At 39.1% G+C, this 20,105-nt stretch overlaps 1 protein-coding gene across 10 annotated transcripts in view; it reads left to right on the forward strand.

The window, feature by feature from the left end:
• Nucleotides 1-20,105, forward strand: part of EYA1 (EYA transcriptional coactivator and phosphatase 1) — a 169,265-nt gene that overhangs the window by 104,685 nt on the left and 44,475 nt on the right. For 8 of the 10 annotated variants that reach the window (XM_077752479.1, XM_077752482.1, XM_077752483.1 and 5 more), the window contains one exon: nt 4,604-4,693. The exons of the other annotated variants lie outside the window; for them this stretch is intronic. In XM_077752479.1, the coding sequence (XP_077608605.1) occupies nt 4,604-4,693 (90 nt within the window). The remainder of the gene's footprint in view (nt 1-4,603; nt 4,694-20,105) is intronic. 10 annotated transcript variants of the gene reach the window in all.

The following is a 20,105-nucleotide window of genomic DNA, read 5'->3' on the forward strand; positions in this document are numbered from 1 at the left end:
AAAAACTGTAAGTTGGCCACATATTAGGGAGGTCAGGGACAGTCAGACATTTATGGACTTTTTGCACTTGTTGACGTGTTTGGATGTTTCCTAAAAGGAAAAGGAGAATGAAATCATCTCAGTGAGACCACAGACATAGAGCCCAGGGAAGGAGACGATTGCAGATAGTCACATAGGAGCCTCGTGACTGGGGGAGAAAAGTGGCAGTGAATATAAGGAAAGCATGAATTCCAGATCCAAGTGGCAGGCTTTCATGACTGATTTGATGTAGGGTAAAGAGAGGCTGTTTAGAAGAATGCCAGCATTTGGGGCTAGTAGGTTGCCATTCGCCTAAAGAAGGAAAACAGTAGATTTCGGGGGAACTATGACAAATCCAACTTGCAGCACATTGAGTTTCAGATGCTGTATGGTACATCCAGCTAGCAATGACCAATAGGTAACTGATATATGGGCCTATAGTTGAGATCTAAGACCTAGCAGAAGGGAGCGGGGCGATGGTGGAAGCCATGAGTGTGTTGGGGTCTGTGAGGCATACCCCAACAGTGAAGAATGGATGAAAACAGTCCCAGGGACCCACATCATTGAAGGGATAGACGATGGCTACTCAGATTCTAGAAAGGAGCCCCAAAATATTGATGGTGTTATAGGCACCAAGAAGAAGAAATGTCAAGAAGATATTAAACAACAGTGGCAAGTGCCACAGAGGGTCAAGTTCAGAAAAAAATGGAAAAATTTGGTAACAATATTTACTCAAATGGCATGTTCTTTGAAATAGAGGCGAAGTTCTAAATAAGTTTTCAAAAGCAATACAACAAAAAATGGTTTTACAAAAGCAACCATTTTATAACTACGGCTCTGGAATTTGTTATTGCAAAGCCCAAGAAAAGATTAAGCCAAAGACGTGGTGATTTTTATGTCTCAGTTTTGGTTTAAAAAATGTGGGTTTTTTCTTCCTTTAAATATGCCAAAATAAGCCATCAAGCTATGACTAATTTATTAACTGTTCAGTGTTAGCTTTTGTCACATTTGACTTGTTTCAGGCATGTTTGAAAAATGCGAACGTATTAAAAGATTCTTATGAAATAAAAGTTAACCTCAATATGAGAGCTCCAGGGTAAGCAAATCTGTGAACCCAGTTATCAATTTGCCCTTCTGGTAGTTTCCTTTTAGGTACACCACTTTGGGCCAGGTGGGTGTGTACCCTGCCAGCTCTGACCATGGGTGCATCACAGCACTGCTACTACCCCATTTCCCTGTCCCTAAGATCAAAAGTGGGTATATTCTAGAGGTCTTCTCTTCAAGCTGTAGATCATGATACGTTAGTTAGTGGGCCAGGAAATGGGAAATTATCGAAGTGCACTCCACGTAGCAAATAACGTCTTGTTTTGACAAAGCTACATTTCAGTTCTTTGTATTGGAGAGAGGGAAAGAAGGAGGGACGATGGACAGGGGAGAGAGAAAGAAAGAGAATGTGTGTGTGTGTGTGTGTGTGTGTGTGTGTGTGTGTGAGAGAGAGAGAGAGAGAGAGATTACTAGCTCATCATGTAAAATGCATTTTTTACTACAGACTGTGGTTTTAAAATGTTTGAAAAGCACTGCCCTCAACTAGAGCCCCTTCCTACTCTAAAAATCTCTCATCCCACTTGCTCCTTTGGTGTCGTAAATGTTTCAGGACAGTTCTGTGGAGCGACAGGTATAAAAACTGTTAAGGAATGACCGCTAATGACAAAGGAGAAAAACATTAGAAGGTAAATAAGGCCCACATCTGTGTTGTATTTGACCACAAGACCGAACAAGCCTTTAAAATTTATTGGTATTCCGACTAGCAAGTCATTACTGTAATTTATGAAGTAAAGTTAGAGTATGCTATATATTAACAAACAATGGAGCAATTCTTTTGATGGTGGTATAATACGCAACCATATCAAGGAGAAATAATACTTTTTCAAAAGTAACAATACCGGCACATAAATTCCTGAATTGGCAATTAAATGAATGTGGTGAGTCTCTTCCACCTTGCCACATAAAAAGACTCATTGACATGGTTATGAGACAAGTCAGTGTATTTTTATTGGCCTGAACTGGAGGGAGTAAACACCTTAGTCAGGTGTTTTGTTTTAGAAGCAGCTGTTTGAGCTTCTCCTACTGGTTATTTCTGCTCTAGGGTACATTTGAGCATTTGCTTTTTCCAGTGCACTTACTGATTTAGAATTCAAGCAAGTGAGCAATTTCCTATAAAACTCAGATTTGACGAAAGCTTTTCTATACTTATATGTAAACTGTTTCTAATTCTTCTACAGCCTACAGAATTTCATAGGTTTTAGGTGGTATTAAACAGGGACAGTTTAAAGAATGCTAAGGAAGATGAATCATCAAACAGGAAGTCTGAGGGAAGTGTTTTTATTTGTCCTTCCCTACACAGCTCTTAGACACTCCGTTGGTCTCTCTTTCCTCTCTGCTCTCTTATAAACCCTGGGGTGTTTGCTTTGCCCCTTTGCCAGTCTAACCCCTGACTTTTGGCAATACTGTGTTCTCTGCCTCCTTCCCACTGTCACTCAGCCGGAGGAAAAGGCCTAGGGAAGAGAGCAATTGAGGCCAGCAATGTCTTCCTGCCAGTGATCTTCCCAGACCCTTCGCTGTGGGTCCTCTGGAACTCCTGAAAGGTAGACTGCTGGAGGGGGGCATGGTGGAGGTGGTGCCAGCAGAGTGCCGTGGGGTGGGGCAGCGTTGGCGCCACCTCCCTGGCCACAGCCGATTGGCCTGTGGCAGGCAGCATTCGAGCCTCCGCCCCCATCCCTCCATACCAGGCCCCCGCCCTCTCCAATGTGTGCAAACCAGATGACGGTGCCAGACTAAGAGAAAAGGATTTGTTTTTCCTACCTGAGAACAACGTGTTTGCCAGTTAGCCATCTGATGTATTAGATGAGCAAACTGAGGATCGGTGAGGTAAGGGCACCAAAGGGGGAGAGCAAGGGAAATCAGGCCTGGCCCCCAGGTCTAGAGCTTTTCTCCAATGCTTGTGGCATTTAAGGAGATGGGACTTGAGATTAATACTCAAGAGCTTGATAGACTATGGAAACGTGGACAGTAGGGAGTAGAACACAGACTTTGGAATGAAGATAGAGTATGCAGAAGAGCTTTGGAATGAAGATGGTGCGTTCAGAAGACTGTACAGAAAACGTGAAAGCTTTCTGTCAGATAGTATAGATCCACAGAGAGTACCCCAACAGGAAGGTGACATATGTGAAGGCATCATTCTTACACTTACAGTTTCCCAGTTAAGTGATGGTACAGGTGGATTCTGTACTTACTCCAGAGGCTTGCCTTAATAATAAAATAGTCTATTAGAAAGTATCGTTTGAAAATACTTAAAATGTCAGGGGCGCCTGGGTGGCTTAGTTGGTTAAGCGTCCGACTTTCGCTTGGGTCATGATCTCGCGGTTCGTGGGTTCGAGCCCCGCGTCGGGCTCTGTGCTGACTGCCAGCTCAGAGCCTGGAGCCTGTTTCAGTCTGTGACTCCCTCTCTCTCTGACCGTCCCCTGCTCACGCTGTCTCTCTCTCTCTCCTAGAAATAAATAAAACATTTAAAAAATTAAAAAAAAAAAAGAAAATACTTAAAATGTCATACTTGTAAAAGCCAATATTGCTGTTAGAATGCCAGTGAAACCTTCAAAAACTCTCATTACAGCTTTGTCTACTTCATGGATATTTTTTTCTTTCTTGATTAATTATTGCAGGGCCTTCACCAAGAACCATGTTGTTTCCTGGATTTGATATGTTACAAATATAATGACACCATAAAAGCTGCAAATAGTTCCATAGCCCCTGAATTCATGTCAGTGCCAGTAGACGTCATCAGGGTATGGGGTGTATGAGACAGCCTGCTCATCACTAGCACCGGAGGCTTAAAGCTTTAAGTGGAAGCCCCTGTACATTTCAGAATGATGGCTTTCCCCCCTCTCTTTTGTGAATAGTACTGGCTGTCTGATGACTGGCTGGTGTCACACGAATGTCAGGATCAGCTCCCTGAGCTGGGCATAGTGCCAGGTGGTCAGAATGGCTAGAACTTCCTACTATGAGCATACTCAAACTTGGCAGACAGTCTGAATAAATACGAAATAATGATCATTATCATCTGGAGTAAAATTAGTATTTATTATCCTTATGAAATTCATCTATATTGTACCTATTTTCTGATATTTGTGGCAATCCTGTTAGCTATTCTTAATGGATTATGGCGTAACATAAACAATGGCTTTTCCAGTCCCTGAATTTCTTGCTTCTGAAATACACATGTGAAGCTAAATTTCCTCTACTCGATATGCCTAAATAACCCTAGAGTTTATATTTTTGTAATATTTTAGGCAGCAAATTATTTCTTCATTATGCAAAGTATCAATAACATTTGGGTCACTTATTAAATACAATAAGTCACTGAAGTCTACACAGAGGGGATCGCATCCACCAAAAGCAGCTGGAGGCCAGCCCTCCCAATGAGTCCCTTGCTCTTGACCCTTCCTAGCACTGAGTCCCTCTTCTTGTGACACTGTATTCCATGAGCCTGAAGTATATATGTTCTTGATCAGAAAAATTCTTCTTTTAGGATCCACCTACATCAGTTTCCCTTGGACTGCGCATGGAAGAAATGATTTTCAACTTGGCAGACACGCATCTATTTTTCAATGACTTAGAAGTAAGTTCTGATTATTTTATACATCATGTCGCGTGTCTGAAAATCAGTGAGTGGTCTTAAAATAACAATGAGATATTTTGTGACTATATAACTGGAATAATGAGGTTAAATTAATTACTGATTATGTGGTACTATGTTTGTCTTCATGATATTTCTGTTTTGCTTTACTTTGGCTGCGGAGTTTCAAGGTTAGATTCCATGTGATCCTTGGTAAGGATTAAAATTTGATGTCAGAAATCTTAAATATTAAACTGTTGATATCAGACGCTACAGATTTCTCAGCTACATGATTACCATTGAGATGGGTTACCTTCAGAATCCACCAGAAGTGGCAATACTGGCCTATGCTGTCCGTGTCAGCCTCTTATCCTATTGGGTCAGATGGTTTTCTCTCTGCTTGGCCCAGTTGTATAGTGTTTTATCGGCCTCTGCCCTTTGGACTGCCAGGATTTCTTATGTCAAACTGCTGATGATTTTATTTGTCCATTAAAATTGGAGGGGGGAGTCTTTTGTAAGATGGTTAATTACATGTGTTACAGTTTCTGTCAAACATGATGATCTCGATTGCGGCATTCTGAAGAACAGAGAATATTGTTTCTCACATCACCATTATGAGAAAACATGACCGTAACTACATTTCACTCTCTTCTTAATAGAGACAGTTGTTTATTTAAATCCTGCTATTAAGCAAGCTTGTGGTAAGGCTGCCAACAGGCATTAATCATCAAGTTGTTGTTTTGGTAGATTTTATAAATGTGTGTTATTTCAGACAGGAGAAGAATCTGAGAGATTCAAATAGAACTTTTACTGATCAAAGTTAATTGGCAGCAATTGGCCTTTAAATATTTCCTGATGTTTCCCTTTTCGAAATCAAGCAAAACACACCTTATTTAATAGATGAGCCAAAATCATTTGAAAAATGCCAGTGTGACAGAACTTAAATGCGGTTTGTTCAACATCTGTCCTGTATTTTGATTTCTTTTCATCTGCAATGAAACTACTCATAGATGATTTGGCAACTTCCCGTGCAATAAAGTTATTTAAATGTGCTTCATTTTTTCCCATTCCTTAGTGAAATATTTATTTTTACACTTAGGGTAAAATGCAGGGTTTTTTTGCATTTTAAAGTGTTTGCTTTTCTTAAGGAAATTACACATAAGGCATTACTAGTTTTTAAGGTAGAAATATTCCAAATGAGTGACAAGTTCAGAGTTGCCTTTAGGAGAGCTTAATAATCATTCTTATTTTCAAAAGCTGTTTCTGATTTATGGTTGTGATTCACTTCATAAGAGAACAGCACAAAAAATTCCATATTTTACTGGTATATTAAAATTCCTTCCCTAAGTTTCCATTTGTTTCTAATGATACAGACTAGGCTGATATTTTGGCTTGGGTATAACCTTGTTACTCTTATTGATGTTAATAGGTGTTAATAGCACCCATCAAGAAGAAATTAGCAGTAATTTGCTATTGCTTTTAAATTCTACCCTCCTACAAATGCCAAAGCTTGCCTATGCAGTGCCAAAAATGTGGTGAAAAGTGAGAAGCTAGCCAAAGTAATAATTGGATATAATAGAGTCCAAAAACTTCCAAACTTGGTTTTGATAGAATATAGCTGGATTTGTATTTGTTTATTAACATTATTCACAGTGAACTGTATACAGAGAGTATCTGAAATGGTGCTCATATCCAAGGAAAGTACATCTCGAAAGTTCTAGGTTAGGGGTGTAGGGGGTATAGTTTTTCCATAAGACCAAATTGAAACAAAAAGAAAATGAAGAACTAAGGGTCGATGCCGTCATTAAAATGTCTGATTCTGTTCTTGGCATAAGGACTTTCCTTACGTAAAGTAGAGAAGGGAATAAAGATATAATTCAACCAAATATAAAAATCAGTGTAGAAAAATTAAGCTTATAACCTTATAAAAGTTAGTTTTAAGTTATTTTACTTAGGAATAATATAAAGGTGTCAGCAAACGTAAAAATGAAAGATCCATTTAATCTCTGTCTTTGAAAATTGTTTACTTGCTCTAGATTTGCACAATATTTTAAAAATAAATTGGTTCTTATACTTATTTCAGTCTTTTAGTTTATATTTTTGTAATTCAACAAACCTGGGGCCAGTCATTGAAAATATTAGTTTCCTTCCAAATTAAAAACAAAATTATTTCCTGGGAAAAATAAATGTATTGGCATTATATTTCCAAGAAAGCCAAAATTATCTCATCAGGCAGAAATGGTGTGGTAATGCCTAATTTCATGCTCTAATGAGCAATGTGCTGTGGTAAAAGACATGGATATTTTAATATATTTAAATTACATGTTTGTAGTTTTTTAAGATCTCTGATACAAGTAATTTCAAGGAGATTAATGATCTGTTGGTTAGCTTGAAGTGTGATTTCCGAACCCCAGTTGTTGACATTTGGCCTCATTTTTTTTTAATGTTCACTTTTTTGCCAGCCACCCCTCTGTATAATTTGATTAGTTCACAGTTTGGGCTCATAAGAGATTCTGAATAATGAAACACACTTGGGAGAGGCTTTCAGGAACAGTTCTTGTGTTATCAAAATATATGTTTCAAATCGTTCTTAAGATATTGGGAAATTTTAGGACATCATTTTAAAGTAATTTAGAAATGCCTTCCTTGTGCTTTAAGAAATAAAACAGTTAATCACTTTTAGTCTTATTTGTCACCTCATTTTGTGACAATTTTTAATAAAAGCAGCCACAATTTAAATTGATTGTGTTGACACCCCAGGGGTGGGGGGAATTAAAAGGAGAAATTTTGTGGGAATTTTTTTTGGTTATTTATTTTTTTGCTACCATTAAAAAATAACTTGACGTATTAAGGAACTTGAGTGACAGGGAGACATAATTTTCAGAGGAAATAATATTTTCCCCCACCAGAGAAGGGGTTAGACTTACTTCCATAGTATACTTCTGGCTTTCCTATTTCTAAGTTTGTTTAACGTCCTGCGTATCATTTTACCAAAGGGTCTCCGCATGCAATATGAGGATGCTTATACGGAAGCCACTTTTTATGAATGACAAGATGGAACTAAAAGTATGGTTTTTTTTCTTCAGCTTCTTTAGTAAAGTATGACCCTGAGTGAATGGAGACAAAGTTCTTTCTGTGGGATTTTTATTGAAAAGCAACCTGCAAGTAGAGCGAGGAAAGGCCTTTCGTGTATGATAACGTTTCAGTTTAACTTGCTGTTGGTCAGCTATCCTGCTAGATTTTTCCACAGTTAAGGAGACTGTTTCACCAAGAAGGATCTAAGTCTAAATACAAACAAGGTGTAAGCTTATGTTGAACTTCTTCCTGTCTGGTGTTAAGTCGTATCACTGAGCTGGCATTATGGTTGTCATCCTAAGTGGTGGTGTTGATGGGTGGCCTTCATGAGCCTCTGCTCTCAGACCACACTCCTCATCTGCAGGGATCAGGGTTGGGAGATAGCAATGCTCCTCATCCTCTGTCTTCGCGTGAAGGGGTTGTGCCCACCACATTCGCCTGGTTAAGTGTGAAGCTGCATTGGAGTATTCTCCCTTTCCTCGTGTGTTGCATAGTTGAGACAGACCAGAGGATTCCTTGGTGTCAGGATTCACATGAATGCTTCAATCCTTCCTTGGGCCTTTGCTGTGTAGACTCCTGTCCTAGATCTGGTTTATAAGCACCTGCTCCTGGTATCCCTTTGCTTTTACCATTTCTACTAAGAAAGGGCTTAGGATAGAAGAAGGTTCTGGTCTCCATAGAGGCTAGCCTGGGTTTGGTGAGTCAAAAGTTGTAGAAAGGAGCTGAAAACAGTCTCTACATAAGGCTGTGGTTTGAAGGAAGGGAGTTGTAATGATTTTTCTTCTAAAGCAAAGAAATTAGTTTGCCCCTTGGTGTAATTCAGTCTTTAAATTTGTAGTAATATTTTATGACTCTAAACCTTAGGTTATCATCTGTTAATTATTTTAATATATATTATTTATAAATTTGTATTAACCTAGGAAAAAATGTTTCTTCAGAGTATCCACCATGCCAATGCTCAATAGCTTCAATTTCAAGTGACGTGTTTTGTGGTGACCTAACGCTTATGTTTCCCAAAGTGTAAAAATTTAAACTCATTCAAAAGTTGAGTTTTTTAAGTTGAAAAATATGATTCACCTAGAAAGTGCCTTATTCTCTATAAATAAGTAGGAAAGAAACCCCCGTGCCCCGAGTCCTGCTTTTGTGGTGGGTGCTGGGTGTTCTGGTTCTTTGCTACCGGAGAAGGCGTGTCATGGGTGCTCCCAGAGAGGATACTTTGAGAAGAGCTTTGAGCTGTTCTCTGTTTTCAGTCCCTTGCACAAGCCAAGAGCAACTGTAGGAAAATGTGTGTGCATATCAGTATTACATCCCAAATGTCCCCGTACACATATACACATAGGCCATGTCTTCAGCTCTGTACACAGGCTTTTGTATACTTATTTTCTCCTTATAAATTTATCAAACATAAAGGATCACATTTCTTAACTCCTGGTAACGCCTTTCATAACAACCACAATATTGCCTTCTACATTTTGACCATTAAATGAATTAGGCTGAATTCTTATCTGTTATCTTAGAATAGAATAAATTTCTATTTCCTTCCTCATGGAAGAGAGTAGAGAGTTGACTTTGTCTTTTTTGTTTTTGAAAATGAAGTTTAATATTCCTTTAGAAGTTATCTTTATATATTTTTCATCATGAAATCATCTTTTATTTTTGAAATTTTTAAAATTTACATCCAAGTTAGTTAGCATATAATGTGCAGTAATGATTTCAGGAGTAGATCCAATGATTCATCCCTTACATATAACACCCAGTGCTCATCCCGACAAGTGTCCCCTTTCATGCCCCTTGACCATTTAGCCCATCCCCCCACCCACAGCCCCTCCAGCAACCTTCTTTTGTTCTCTGTAGTTAAGTCTCCTGCGTTTTTGCCTTCCTTTGTCTTAAGGTAAGTTGTTTGGTCTTGTCCATTTCTTAACAAGAGTAACAGCAAAAGTCTGAGTTTAGAGGGCAAACTACAGTCTTCAAGTAACAAATGATTATTAAACATAATAAATGAGTATTGAATTCAACTATACCCTAAATGATGCCTGAAAAGAAGCAATATCATATTTTATTATTAATGAATAATTTTAAATGTTTCTTACTTCTTCCTATTCATTTCTTAAAAGATTTCATATTTTGCATTATGTGAAGTAAGAAATAGATATAGAAAAATCTCTTCAAGGACTTCATTAATTCTGAGGTTCGTCAGAAAGTTAGGAGTCAAGGTGTTTAACCTAATAAAAGATATTTACCTTACACTGACAACATTGTACTTAGCAATAAAATAAGAGAGACACATCATCATTACAAAAGGAAAAAAGTTAGAATGCCCTCTGTCAAGATTATTATTCAGCATTATTCTAGGAATTTGGGCCACAATAAGACATGAGCTATAAGTAATGAAATGAAAGTGATGGAAATGATTGGGTTTTTTTTGCAGAAAATTAGATATACATAGAAAGCTGAAGGAATCGATTTGAATAGCCTTAGAATTTATAATGAGCTTTAGAAAAGTGAAAGATTATAGAATAAATTTAAATATCAGTAACTTGTCTATTATAGCCAGACGTGCAGAAATTTTAATTATAATATTAAAAATGTAAAAGGAAAAGAAAGGAAATTTAAAAAATTAAAAAAGGAAAACTAAGGAGTAACCTATACAAGAGGCAATTGTAAGAAATACATGAATAAAACGTTGACATCTTGCTGAGGGATCTGAAGATTTGAATAAAAGATTTCTTCCTTTCCTTTTCTTTTTGTAACATGTTTGAACAGTGTTACAGAATAGTCCACTTGAAAGGATAGGCAAAAATACCTAAAATTTTTTGTCAAAAAGTAGTAATAGTAAGCATCCAATTTACTGAATAGTAAATGTCTTAGAATTCTACAATGAAGTGAAAATTTGCGTTGTTCTTCATTGGCATTAGACTAACCATGGGGAGAAAAGATAGTTCAGGGGCGCCTAGGTGGCTCAGTCAGTTAAAAGCATCTGACATCGGCTCAGGTCATGATCTCAGTTTGTGGGTTTGAGCCCTGCATTGGACTCTGTGTTGACAGCTCAGAGCCTGGAGCCTGCTTCAGATTCTGTGTCTCCCTCTCTCTCTGCCCCTCCCCCATTCATGCTCTGTCTCTGTCTCTCAAGAACTAAATAAACATTAAAAAAAAAATTTTTTTTTAAAGATCGTTCAGACACAGCCCCAACTGCTAGAAAACTTTTGTATGTGTTAAGTGAAACCATACAAGTTACTAGTGAAGGAATGAACTATTCATCTTGTATGCAGAAATAAGCTAATTAAGGAGTGAAACTGTAAAAGAATAAAACACAAGGAGAAAATGCAGGTAGATCAAAAGGAGACCTCATATTGCTAATGGGAAGTAAATTTTTGGGTAGCTGTTTAGCAATAGGCTTCAAGAGCCTAAAAATAAAGTTGGTACCATTTGTACTTATTTTACATCTAGGAATTTTCACTTTTATCAGAGATAAAAGTGTTTAATAACCATCATTTCTGAATTACAGAATTCTGATAGCATTTTATTTTCCTTGACCCAAGTCCTGGTTACATGAGTATTCCACATGTGAAAATTCATCAAGCTATAATATAAATCTTTTCAGTAAAATGTTAATTTTTGAAAAGCAATATTTTGAGGAATAAACACACCCATATAGTTTGCTATGAATTCTGTTAAAAAAATGATAGGTCCTATGTATAATATATTCAGCTGCTCTTTTTCTAGCAGAGCATCTGGCTTATAGAAGGTACTCCGTAAATACATGTTGAATACAAAATAAATGGGAGAATAAAAATTATATGGAAAGATACACCTTAGAATTTTAACACTGATTATATCTGAGATTTGGGGGTTTGTTGTTCCCTTACTTGTGCTTCTCTGTATATTCCAAATTTTCTATAAAACATACTTTGTTTCTTTTCTAATCAGTGTAGAAAACAAATACTATTTTTGAAAACCACAGATAAATATCAAGCTATTTTTAATTAGTAAGATGAAGAATATATATGTTAATTCATTAAGAAAAACAAAGAAATAGCTCAATAAAAGAAATGAGCAAAGAACATTGAATAGACTGTGCACAAGAGAAAAGCATTCGATTGTCCACACACATAAAGAACAATGTTAGATTTCACTATTGGTAATCAGAAATGTCATAGGGTAAGCATTCAGCCCCTTGCTCATTACATCAGCGAAGATTTAAAGTCAGTGATATGGTCTGCAGTGCAGAAAGATACTCATGTGTGTGCATTGCTGATAAGGATGTAAATTGGTACAAGTTTTCAGAAAAGGAGTTTGATAATATGTATTCAGGGGCTTAATGTGCTGATTTTTTAGTTAGTAATTCTTTTTAGCTTCTAAGAAAAGAGAATTGTAGATAGACGATAAGCATTCGCTGCCCTTCTCCTAAATACTCTACATACATTATTCCACTTAATGCCCTTTAGTTTCTATGATAAAAAGCACCATCATTATCTCCATTTTATGGAGGAGCCTAGCAAATCTTGGGGGCTTAAACCAACACTTGTCTAAACTCATATAGCTACTGAATGACAGATTCTAATTCAGGACTGGTATTTCTAGAAGTTCTCTCAGTCCACACCGTATCTCCCCATGATCTTTTGTTTCATTTGTTGTTGTTGTTTTTAACTCTGAAATATAGAAATATTTTAAATATCTAAAAATCGAGAAATAATGAAATAAATTATAGTACATCCTCATTGAAAATTGTTTTAAGACTATATTAAATATAAGGAAAATATTCATGGTCCATTTCAAGTGTAAAATATAGTCTATGCAGACAGTGTAACTTAATGTTCAAAAGTATGACATATTATCTGAAAAGGTTACAGACTGTATGATTCCAGTGATTTGACATTCTAGAAAGGGCAAAACTATGGAGATGGTAAAAAAGTTCAGCTGATCACCATGGGTTAGAGGGAGGGAGGGATGAATAGGTGGAGTTCAGAGGATTTTTTAGGTAGTGCAGCTGTCCTGAGGGATACTGCAGTGGTGGGTGCCAGACCTCATACTTTTGTCAAAACCCACAGGATGCACAACACCAGGTGTGAGCTCTGATGTCAGTGATGGGTGAAGGGTGATACTGATGTGTCCGTGTAGGTGCATTGATTATCACGGATGCAACACTCTAAGATGTCCACAATAGAGGAGAGCATGCATGCGTGTGGACAGGGTGTGTATGGAAAATCTCCCTGCTTTCTCTTCAGTTTTTTGTAAATCTATTACTTCTCTAGAACACAGAGTTTAACTTTTTACTTTTATTTTTTTAAAAAAAATTTTTTAACATTTATTTATTTTTGAGAGACAGAGCATGAGCAGGGGAGGGCAGAGAGAGAAGGAAACACAGAATCTGAAGCAGGCTCCAGGCTCCGAGCTGTCAACCCAGAACCCACTGCGGGACTTGAATTCGTGAACTGCGAGATCATGACCTGAGCCGAAGTTGGCCTCTTAACCAACCGAACCACCCAGGCATCTCAAAGTTTAACTTTTTAAAAAAGATCATGGCATATTTAAAAAAATGGAGGGAAATATATTTTTAAAATCTGTTATGACATAACTTCAAGTTTAAAAATAAGTCTGCAAAGTAAATCATACTATATGATCCTGTTTTTAATGTATATGGCATTAAAAAATAGCTAAAGGTAAATATATTATAAAAGTTGCCAGTCTGGATAATGCAGTTACCAATGCTGTTTCCCTGGGGCACGTGAGTGGCCCAGTCAGTTAAGCATCCAACTTCTATTCCGGTCATGATCTCACAGTTTGTGAGTTCAGGCCCCACATCAGGCTCTGTGCTGTCCGCTCAGAGCCTGGAGCCTGCTTTCGGATTCTGTGTCTCCCTCTTTCTTTCTGCCCCTCCCCTGCTTGCCCTCTGTCCCCCTCTCTCTCTCAAAAATGAATAAACATTAGAAAATGGTTTTTTTTAAGTTGTTTCTCTGTAATGCTCCAAAACTGAGATGCTCATAGCATTCTGCAATCTCTCCATATCTTATTGCTTCTACCCTTTATTCAGTAGTTAATACCTATTTATTGAGCAACTATTAAGTTCCAGGCACAGTTCTAGATCGTGACAATACAGTGACGATTGAGTTCAGGTTACTCTCGTGGAATTGGTACTCTGTAGGGGAAGTAGGAAATAAACACTATGTAAATAATATAACGTCATGTAGAAATAAATACGAAGAAAATCAAACAGTAATTGGATAAAGTGGGGCATCTTTAGCTGAGATGTTCAGGAAGAGGTATCCCTGAGGAAAGGACATTCGTGAGGAAACCAGGAAGTTGGGAGGGAAGCAGCTACAACTATCGAAAAGCATTCCGGAAAGGAAATGGCAAGTGCAAAGGCCGAGTTGGAAACGTGTTTCACTCCTTCAAGAAATAAACAGGATCAGTGTCAGTGTGTCTGCAGTGGGGGGGGGGGGGGGGGGGGGGGGTTGATGGTGACGGAGTCCAGATCATGAAGGACCCTGTGGACTGTGGTGAAGAAGCTGGATGATTTTTCTAATTGCAGTAGGAAGCCATTGGGCAGTTTTAACCATGGGCATGATAAAATGTTTATATTCTTAAAAGATCAGTCTGATTATCATACGAGGAAAGGTAAGACTGGAACCAATGAGATCAATTAGGAGACACTGTCAGCGGCCAGGGGACCTTGGGCTGCGACTGTGGCAGTTCTGGACTTGGTGTGAAGTTGCAGGATTTGCAGTATAACTTAGTAGAAGCACTGACTCACTCAGAGGTGAGAGGAGAAGGAAACCTGGATCAAGGATGACCACGAGGTTTTGACCTGGGCAACTAGATGGGGGTAGATTATCTGAGATGAGAAGCAGTGGGTTTGGGGTAGTAAGGATGGGGAAGGAGTTGTACTCAAATGTTCTGCATTGAGCTTATTGTTTGAAACACATATTCAACATCCAAGTCAAGAGATTACATACATATAGATTTGAATCTTAGAGGAAAGAAGCAAGTCTGAGGATACCATTTTAAAAGTCCTAAGTCTCATGTGGGAAGTCTTATATGGGAGAGTGACAGTGGAAAAGAGAGCCTCAGATTGAGTATTAGACACTGTAACAATCAGAAATAGGACCAAGGAAAAAGAACTTTCAAGAGGGAGTGTTAAGCAATAGACAGTGAAGGGGGTGGAAGAGTATGGGGTGTCACAGAAACATAGTGGATGGCATTTCAGGAACAAGGGATGATGTGCTGTGTCCCAAAAGCCACCAAAGTTGGGTAAGGTGAGAACGGAGAAGTAGCTTTTGGATTTGGCAAGAATGTTGGTGGTTGATGACTCTGATAAGCACCATTTCAATGAAGCAGGAAGACACAGCCCAATTAGAGTGGTTTGAGGAGAAGAAGCCCGTTGACAAAGTGAAGTCAGGAAGAATTGAATGTCTACAGTGACAGGGTGGAAAGAGATGGGTTGGTGTTGGGGGGTGGGGGGGATCAGAGGATCAAGGGAGGTTGTGTTGTTTTTCCATGGAAGATATTTACACGTGTTGGGCATCAGTGGGAATAATCCAGTGGAAAAGAAAAGATGTATGGTATGGCAGAGAAGAACTGCAAGAGCAAAGTCCTCTGGTAGCAAGAGAGGATGGATGGCATCCAGAACACGAGATAAGAAGAAAGACAGAATTGACAGGCCCAGAAGCAGGCAAGCAGCTGGGGTTCGGGGGTGCTATGAGGAGGCTGTTCTCACGGGAACAATACCTGCCATCTTACTACTATTGCTTCCTGTCTACTGCTCTTTGTTCCCAACTAGAGAGTCCCTTCAGGACAGGGACCATGATTTGTCCACTTGAATCCTAAGCATCTAATACAAAACTTGGTGCATGGAAGGCTCTCATAGGTTAATTTTTTTTCCAAAATGTTCAAATTAAATAGTCTACAATGAGCACTCCTGCTTTTATAATTTGCAAAAGTTAACTGTTTACAAGTAAATGATGAATCACAACCTTAAAACCAATTTAGATTGCTCAAGATGTTAAGTTTTGGTATGCCTTCCTTAAAGTCATATTTTCAAAATTCCGATGCCAAAATACAGTAGACATGGAAGAGATGTTATCAACCATATATAGTGTGGATCCAGTTTAAGGTTTAAAAAAAAGGTATTCACATCAAAAAAAAGATACAGGGTTTGTTACATTAAAAATGTTACAGGGACACCCGGTATCTCAGTCCATTAAACATCTGACTCTTGACTTTGGCTCAGGTCATGATCTCATGGTTTGTGAGTTAAATCCCCATGGTGGGCTCTGTGCTGATAGTGCAAAGCCTGCTTGGGATTCTCCCTCTTCCCCTCCCTGGCTTGTGCTCTCTTTGTCTCTCAAAATAAATCAAAAAACTTTGTAAAAAATTACGAAAAATATTTTCCACAATAAAAAAAGACTTATTTCCAAGTAGTGGCCTAATACTACCTACCACTAATACAACAGTATGTTTTATTTATATTCTTATTTTCTATAGTTAATATTTCTTATAATTAGCCAATTACTGAATATACTCAATGACTCAGCTATCCCAGCTTGACTCAAACCCTAGATTTACGGGGTTTGTTCTCTTACAGTATGAGAGGTCACAGACGTGGAACTCGTGAATTCACTCATTCGTGGAGGAAACCCTCTGTGCCTTAATTTCCTTTCTGTAAAACTCAATAATGATAGTATACACCTCTAGTCCTTGTGAGGATTCGCTACTTCTATATCGTTACGTGCGCAGAACTAGCACCTGTCCCTAGGAAGCACTGAAGAAATCTAGGCTGCTATTATTATTTACGGGTATCTTCTAGAAGACAAATCCAAGACAGTAGGACTATGGAGGAAGAAGAGGGAGTCCCTTAAAGAGGGGTTAGGGAATGATGAAAATGAGACAGTAGCTGGTTTGGTACCAAAATTCCCATGCAGAATTCCAACAGTAATCACACCAGAAATGACAGCAACAACAAACCTGCCAGTGTTTAATTTGCAAATGCAACTGGTTCCAAGCACATCACACAGTACTGCTCTTGCTCTTTCTTCATTCATAGCCTCCTCCCACCCACAGGCCCATGAGAGGAGATTCACTGTTGGCAGTTAAATAGCTACTGTATCTGGCTTCCATCAGGCTGTGCCACTCCTCTGTAGGAGATGCTGGCTCTTTGTCAAAAAGACACGTGTTTCTTTGCTTGCACTGATCAATTTTCCTTCCCTTGTCCAATTCTGGCTCGTGGAAGGATTGAAGGATGGCTCATGGAACTTTCTGGTTGTCCGCGGTGTGGAGCAGAGCCTTGCCATGTTTGAAGTCCCCTCGCCAGGCAGACCTGGGTACACCCCCATGGCAGCAGTGGGGGTGTGCTGTTGGGCTGTGGCTGCTGGTCCTCCCTTGGTCAAGTAAGAAAGACAAGAGAGCAACAAGCATTAGGGAAACTCCTCACATCAGTCAAAAAGCATTGACTTGGGTTCTCTCTCAACACTGTGAACTCTGTCTAACGTCTCCAGTTTATATATGTTGGGAATTGAAGTGAAGTGATTTTTTTTTGCCCAGAGCCACTTTGATCAAGCTAAGGTTGAAGCCAGGGTTTCCTGCCACAGCTATCATCACACTAAAACCTGGCTAGCTGTGTCTCATAAGCTGACCATTGCTCTTTAACCTCGATGTAATACAGCAAAGCCCAATAATGGTATTTTCTCTAATGTATTCTTTAAATAGCTTTTAATGTTTGTTTCTTTTTGAGAAAGAGAGAGAAAGAGACAGAGCGTGAGTTAGGAAGGGTCAGGGAGAGAGAGAGGGAGGGAGGTAGAGAATATGAAACAGGCTCCAGGCTCTGAGCTTTCAGCACAGAGCCCAACACACAGAGCCACTCAGATGCCCCTCTATTCTTTGAAAACTATATCTTCCCAAGCTATATCTCACTATATCTTCCAAACAGTAGCTACAAAATCTGCTTTGAGAAACTTTGGAGATAGGTAGGGAGGTAGATAAATAGGCAGGCAGTGGACAGACATGTGCCTGTAAATTCGTACTGTTGAATAGACAGAAATATTTTTGCTGCCCTTATATTACAGAGAGGAGGAGCTGAGCACTCCTGCTTACTCCATTCTGGACACTAAACAAGGCATAGGGGAGAAGAGATGAAATATATCCACTGCCTTCAAAGAGCCCTAATGCTATGTGGAGGCTGTGTGTGTGTCAGAGAAATGCCTTCCCAAGGACGTGATCTTTGACACGGGAGCATGTGGCATTTAGGGACTGAGTTTGAGTAGGTATAAAGCACAGAGCGCGTGCAGAGCAGGTGTGAGATAAGAGGATAGAAAGGGAGATTGGAGCCAGGTCATGGAAGGCTCTGTGCTCTGCGCTGAGGAAGCTGGGTGTCATATGGAATGCCGATGGTCAACATTAAAGAATGTTTAGCGTTACTATGGATGTGAATTGCATTATGAGGTCAAGGGCATCAATAATCTAGATGAGAAATCACCAGGGTTGCCTGCAAGAGCAGAATACAGGGGCAGATGTGAAAGCGAAGAGTGTAGTTTGGAAAGATGGGGGAATGTATTTCAACATAGTGGGTAGGAGAGCAAGAGTTGTACTTTCTGGCTAGAGTCATCAGGTAGAGATTTAAAACCCCAGGACAGTTCGCTGGCTTTGGAAGGAAGATGCTAAATTCGGTTTTGAGATGTTGGATTTGAAGTGTATGTTGGACATTGAGGTGGAATCCCACATGCAGTCTGCGTGCAGGCCTGAAGGTCGGAGACCTTGAAGCCGTCACCCTTGAAATTGGTCAAGGTTTTCCAAGAAGGAATGTGTTGAATAAAAAAGAAAAGTTATCTCTGAGGAGGGGTCCCTTTGTGAAATTTTTGTTTGGAAACCCAGAATCCAAATACAGATTGAAGATTCCTGATTCAGAAAATGGAACGACTCCTGTAAAGCAGCAGCGGTGATTCTCGCAAACTGATGGTCACCCAGCCCATGAAACAAACAAACGTCTTCCTGGTTTTGCCATAGTTCCTTTATTCAGAGGATGAAGTTGTGGGGAGGTGGTGTGGCCTGAGGAAAGAGTGAACGCCTCAGAGATGGAGAGACCCGAAATCAGTCCTCATTTCCGACCAATGTGTGACCTTCACACACTCAAGCTGACAGTGCCCGGGGGCACTGGACAGTTCGGAAATAATAGGATCTCGAGCTCCAGCCCAGCGCCTGCCATTTGTTGGACTTCAGTCAACAGAGGTACCACTTCAGCTTGCACGTGGTTGGCTGGATGGCTGTCAGTCTATTTAAAAATCCCGTGAAATTGACCTGTTGGTGTCACACAAGACAGGCTTTTCATTTAGATTCTTGATTTTGACAGGTGCTTGCTAATCTTCAGTCTGGGAGAAGAGTCACTATTTCGTGAAGTCAGATTTTACTAATTTACTTGCATAGGAAGTTTGCTTAGTACAGAAAGGATTTTTTTTCAGATTGACTAGTGCAAGAGAAAGCCTGTAACTTCAACTTCCCCAAGACGCGGCTAAGTTGCAGTCCCCTGAGACTTCTCCTGTTTCAGGGTGGTTACAATAGAGCCTCTATGTGAACAGCATTTCTAAGGGAGCTTTCTAAATCCTGGATTCTTCTCACTGCTAATTGTGTGCTGCCCCTTTGTAAGGCAGATGGAGGGTCAGGGCAGGGGAGAGGGTGCCAGTTCTAACAACATTATTTTGCAAATTTGTTCAACTCCTCAAAAATAATTGACTAAGAATTATCTCCTGGTATTAACATTTTGTCAGAAAGTTAAAGGGAGCTCTTATACGCAAGATATTCCTTCACTTGGTGGGAATTACTTGTTTTAAACACATACTGCAACCTTCCTGGACTTGGAGATCAGATATATCTGTGACGCAAAAATTCAGTAGCTTGGAAAACTAACCGTTAAAAGATAGTGTTTGGCACATATGTAATAAGAACATGTAGCGCTATGGTAAAAGACAAAAATTTTCCCTTTTTAATTTTATTTTGAAATAAAATTTTTTTCAAAAGATTTTTTCAAAATCTTTTGAAAGAGCGCAAGTAGGGGAGGAGCAGAAAGAGAGAGGGGGAGAGAGAACCCCAGCAGGCTCCCTGCGGTCAGCACAGAGCTCAACTTGGGGCTTGGCCTCAGGAAACATGAAATTATGACCTGAGCTGAAATCAAAAGTTGGATGCTTAACTGACCGAGCTAACCAGATATCCCAAATATTTTCTCTTTTTTAAGTAGCAATTAAAACAATTACTTTCTTTAAACTATAATAAAAATTATTTACATTATAAATGGCAAAAATGAACATTTCATTGTATTTATAATCACATACCTATTAAAATGGTCCTAAGCAGAAGC

The sequence above is a fragment of the Crocuta crocuta genome, unplaced genomic scaffold (assembly GCF_008692635.1).
Source record: "Crocuta crocuta isolate KB4526 unplaced genomic scaffold, BGI_CrCroc_1.0 scaffold141, whole genome shotgun sequence".
NCBI lineage: Eukaryota > Metazoa > Chordata > Mammalia > Carnivora > Hyaenidae > Crocuta > Crocuta crocuta.